Here is a 5337-nt window from a genome sequence, read left to right on the forward strand (position 1 = left end):
ATAAAATTGTCTTAATTTGATACGAAATGAGCTCAGGACGGCCATTGCTTTTTAACATACAACTTAAAAAATAAAAAATAAAATGATTTTTCTCATTTGTAATCATATTATGTATATATATATAAAAGGTAATGGTCGAATCTTTGTTCACTATAAACTTTTGAATTATTGGACTGATTTACCTGCTGTTTTTTTCAAAATGTCCCCTTTTGCCATGGAAGGTTTAAATATAATGGAATTACTGAATTCCCAGATAGAAAAAAATTTATGAACAAAATTAAATGTTTTTGGCGCATAGCTCAGAAAGTATACTTTTTTTTCACTGTTATTACATACCGATTGATCTGTATCTTTCTGAAGAATAAGAAAAAATATCACTGATTCCATTAAACTATATTATATTCACAAAAAAATATAAAACCATAATATGGCTTGGGGTAAAGTAGGTCAACAAAATTTTTTTTAGGAAAAAGCAAATCATATTCGTTTTAGTGTCGACTTAAACTCCTCAATACCATTTTTAAATATTAAATTATAGAGAAATTACAAATAGTAAATTTTTCACCTTGATTTATTTGGAGGATTTTTTTTTTCTTCTGTGACTTTTGTTCATGTAATCGTTCGTAACTACTCTACATTTTATCCTAATACTACCGTAATAGAACCATTGGAAAGCTGAATGTCTGCTCTTTATGATTTAATGCCCTTAGGAGGATGAAATATGGATTTAAAATAAAGAAAATATTCAAACGTTTTATTTTATATCTACTGTTTTAATTTGTTTAAATAGATCTAATTTGTACCTTTTCATGCAGTTTATATTGAGCCCTAAACTACTGCCATGTTCAATATTAACTAAATGCTATAATTTATATCAAACTGTTAATTTTGATCATTAAATCAATATACATCCTCAAATATAGCAATAGTGAAGCATTGCCGGGTCAGCTAGTATATATATATATGATTTACAATTAACTTTTAAAAATATACTATGATGAAATGTATTAGTCTGGGATTTTGAGTGGAAAAAGGTACCTTTTTTATTTTTTTTTAGTGCTGTTCATATTTTTTTTTTTTGCGATTTAGGAGCTTACCGTCAATATGACAAAGATGAAATCCATAAAAAAAAGTAGTGTTGGTCATGTTGTAATACAGATAGTACTGAATTTAGCTGTGAAGCTTGAATGACCTACTCATATATATTTAGTTCAACGAATAACATTCGTAGTAATGGAGCTAGCTGAATTAAAATTTTCATTATTTGAATTAATCCCCTACTTCTTAAACAGGTAAGGATATATAAAGTCAGTGACATACACTCATGTCACTAACAATCTACTTACTTTAGCGTCTCAGAAAAAACTGCTACTTGTGCAATCTGTTAGCGGATATCCCACTCTACTTCTTAGTCAGGAGAAATTCAGTCTTCAAACTTTATGAATAGACCATGTACTTGTTTTTTTTTTGTTTATGATCTTTCTGAACATTACATATATACAGTGTTCTCAGGATATTTTTGCCATATCCCTCCTTTATAGGAGTATTCTTATTTACTCTACCCTTCAATTCCAATTTTCATTAATTGGAAGAAGATCAAAGGAATTGCAGGTTAAGTAGGAATATTTTTGGTATCAATGCTTGGTGGTCTACTAAGAGAAGGCTTAGTGCCAGTGTGTCAAGATCTACCAGGTTGTTGTGTCAGGGAGGCAGATGAATAGTAATACTCTAAAATAATTTTTAGTCAACATATTCTTTCTCATTTTCCTATTATGCTTTACTATGTATTTTTTTCAAAGTACAACTAAATATATCACTATTTTTATTTATTACCTATATAGAAGAAACTGGGGTTTACAGTGCTCAAGCATGATTTTGGCTCCTGATTATGAGTATAATGAAAAAAAATATATGAAGAGCATCCTGGTAGGGACAAATCTCGGAAATATCATCCATTTCTACACTACAGAGGATGAAATAGATGTTCCAGTTTTTTTACATGAGTTGGGAGATAATTGTTGTAAGTATAATGTTGTTCTTTTTTATTAATCTATGTTAGCTCATATTATTGTGGTTTGTAATTTTTTTGTTTGTATGCTATTAATTAAATTTTAATTCTAATTTATTTAATGTATATTCGAGCTAACAGGCTGTTAGAGGCAAAGTTGGGATTATTTCTTGACATTATAAATTAGCCACACCTAACTCTTTACTCTTACTTCAAAACTTTTAATGTATAGTATCATTGAAGGATTAAGAATTTCTGCTATCACCTTCAGCTAATCCTAGAAAACCTTTTCTGCTCTCTTATATCATTATAATAATCCTGGCATTCTTAGTGACTTGTAAATTATTTTTTTATGCAAATGTTCAAAACTCTAAATGACTATTTCCAATAATTTTTATATTTATGGTCAAACTAATTCAATTTTTCATTATCACATTATCACCACTCCTCTCCCCTCCTCTCCCAAATTAACTTCTTCATCAATTTTTTTAAACTTGTATGTTTAAATTTTGAACCAATATATCATTAATCTTAGGTTCTAATTTAATCTATATTGATTTCTAGCTGTCTCTTTCTATGATAATTAAAGCAATAGCAGGTGAACTTCTCGATCTTTAATAATTATATCAAAACTCACTATCATTTTTATATATAAGTCAAATGAATCTGTACCACTAAAACCCATGAAGAGTCAGTAGTTCAGTAGTTTGCATGGAAGTACTGTTACTAGACCAACTGTTGAAAGACGGTGATTTGGTCAGAATCACACTCGACCTCCAGATTTTGCCCCAATTAAGGGTACTCAATTCATGAAGTTGAGTGAAACCCGGATGGCTCCCAACCACAGGGTTGACTCACCACTACAGTAACAGAATAAATAATTATCTGTCACAGCGGAATTTGAACCTGGGTCCTTGGAATTAATAGTACAGTGCCTTACCATTGAGATATCCTGCTCCTGTTTTTATTGATTATATTTTAATTTATAAGTATTTTGAGAAAATACAAAGAAGTACTTTGAAGCCTCTTAATATCAACCATTATATATTTATTTTGTATAAATCTATAATTGGACTTCTACTACTACTGCCTATCTTCTCTTTACATTTTTACTTGTCTAGAATTTTCATAAACACTACTTTTATTGTATGAAAGAATAGATATACTAGTAAAATATAAATTGGCTCTTTTAGTAGTTCTATTAGTTTTTATTAAAACTTTATTTTAATTTGATACCATCTTTTTAATTATTTTGGTATGAAAGTTTGGCAACAATCTTTTTAGACCATTTTTAATTATCAATTTAAAATTAAAATTATTTTAATGATTGTTTTGCTTTTATATTCATGTTATTATTTCAACTTTTATTTCTTATTTTTCAGCAATGTCAGTGACGTGCTTAGAGAGTAATCCTCATGGTTTTCCCATATTTATGGTAATGCCCTCACTGATGCTCATAAATATTTTTTATTGGATAAATAATTAGATTCAGATTAGATTAGATGAATAAATATTTTTAGGAACAAATTTAAGAAAACTTAGATAACTGAACATGGAAATTTAGCACTTTATTTTCTGCATGAAATGGATCTTAAATCTTAAATATCTAAATTCAGAGATTCTTTCTATTTTATTGTTGTTATCAAATAAACTTGGAAATCAATAGTTGAAATTTGGTTATAATTAGTCTGTAATAATATTTTTTCTGGTATCTTTTTAAAATTCATGTACCAACTTATTTAAAGCTTAATAAGTTAGGATCATAATAAAGGTAATCCATCATATCACTTCTATATTACATTCATATATTGCATTTAAAGATTTTAGACCAAATTCAAATTAGTTAAAATTGAAAATTATAAACATTTCAAGCAGATCTAATATATCTTATTCACTTCTCAACTTTTGTTCAAATAACATGATTATTTATTGAAAGAAAGTGGATTTATTTATCATTTAAATCGATAGTTTAAGCTCTAACATGGACCATTTTCTCTTAATATCCATCTATCATAGTTTCTTATTTTTTATTATAGGCTGGTTCTGAAGATGGAAGTATTAGATTTTATATACTTGACAATCCTCAACCATTTAAAATAATTAGAGTTCAAAAAGGCTTTGAATTTAACCCAGTCTTAAAGGTTAAATGGTCACCTTTAGGACTTGGACTTTTCTATGTTTTAGATCAAAACTTCAGGTATGTTATAATTAATAAATTATGAATCTTAAATTTCAAGCAACAAAATATCAAATACTAAAAAGTATTTTGCACATCAAGGACTAAAATATGAAATTGTATTTTACTCAACTATTCTTTTACAACATTCTCAACAACTCTTTTTTTCAGGTATCTTGATTTGTTTTTTTCTCTTTAATTGTCTAGTTTAATACTATGGACAATTTTATATCTTCAGTCCAATGGTAAAGTGCCATATCTGTTCATTTTTGGGAGCATTGTGTTTGAATCATAGCTAGCTACTCTCTAGTTTTGATTTTATCTATATTAATTGGTCATTTAATATTTTCAATTTGGTACATTTTTTTATGCAACTTTTTTAAAAATTTCCGCCTCCAAACGCCTTCTTTAATCTTTCCTTAATAACTCTCCAAGGGGTCTCTTTGTCAGGGTGAATCTGATTTAGGATGCTCCTCTTCACTCTGCAGACAACCGCTGCTTTTAAAGCCTCTGCAGTAGACTTTCGATAGACCGCTTCAATTCGGCTTATTAGTCAGTCACCCCTTTTATGAAGTGGCTCAATTCTTCTGTTTCCCCGGTAAACCATTCGAGGTCAGAAACGGCCTTCCGTCTTGGGCTGTCTTGGGCAGTTGCTGTGCGTACTTTTACCTACTCGAGTGTTGTGGCATGGGCTCCCGCTAGAGAAACTTCCGGTAGTGGGGTAAGCTCTGGGAGTGGAGGAGTCACCTCCATGGGAGGTAGGTTCTGAACCCAATTTTGATTTAAAGCTTACATGTTCATGACCGGTTGTCTGACTATACCATTGGCAGCCATTATTTAAAAAAAATGAGAGAATAGAAAACAAAATTTGAAAGCTGAGAAAAATATGATAAAAAAATTCTTTGAAGCAAATATTACTCCGGTATTTAATGTCCCGGGTTTCAGCACCAATTAAGTATTGGCGAAAACAAAATGTCAAAAAAAGAGAAGAAGGAATAAGATCTAACACGCTTGAACTCCTGTAAAATACTGGCTTTATTGTGTTTGGTACATCTCTTATATACATTCGATCAGCTGATGCCCTCAGTCAGCTGACATCGAAATAACAGCTGACTCAGACCATAACTTTTATATATATATATATATATATTGT

The 5337-nt window shown here is 29.6% G+C and overlaps 1 protein-coding gene across 4 annotated transcripts in view; it reads left to right on the top strand.

The window, feature by feature from the left end:
* The window catches only part of LOC106685895 (cytoplasmic dynein 2 intermediate chain 1), a 33654-nt gene that overhangs the window by 23545 nt on the left and 4772 nt on the right, over positions 1 to 5337 (top strand). For 3 of the 4 annotated variants that reach the window (XM_014428879.2, XM_014428878.3, XM_014428877.3), the window contains exons 14-16: positions 1842 to 2020; positions 3391 to 3443; positions 4045 to 4205. In XM_014428879.2, coding sequence (XP_014284365.1) covers positions 1842 to 2020; positions 3391 to 3443; positions 4045 to 4205 — 393 coding nt within the window. Of the gene's footprint in view, positions 1 to 1841; positions 2021 to 3390; positions 3444 to 4044; positions 4206 to 5337 lie in introns of those variants that run through there. The other variant, XM_014428880.3, reaches the window with a different exon arrangement.

Source organism: Halyomorpha halys, unplaced genomic scaffold (genome assembly GCF_000696795.3).
Source record: "Halyomorpha halys isolate HHAL.00 unplaced genomic scaffold, Hhal_1.1 Scaffold752.1, whole genome shotgun sequence".
In the NCBI taxonomy this organism is placed as follows: domain Eukaryota; kingdom Metazoa; phylum Arthropoda; class Insecta; order Hemiptera; family Pentatomidae; genus Halyomorpha; species Halyomorpha halys.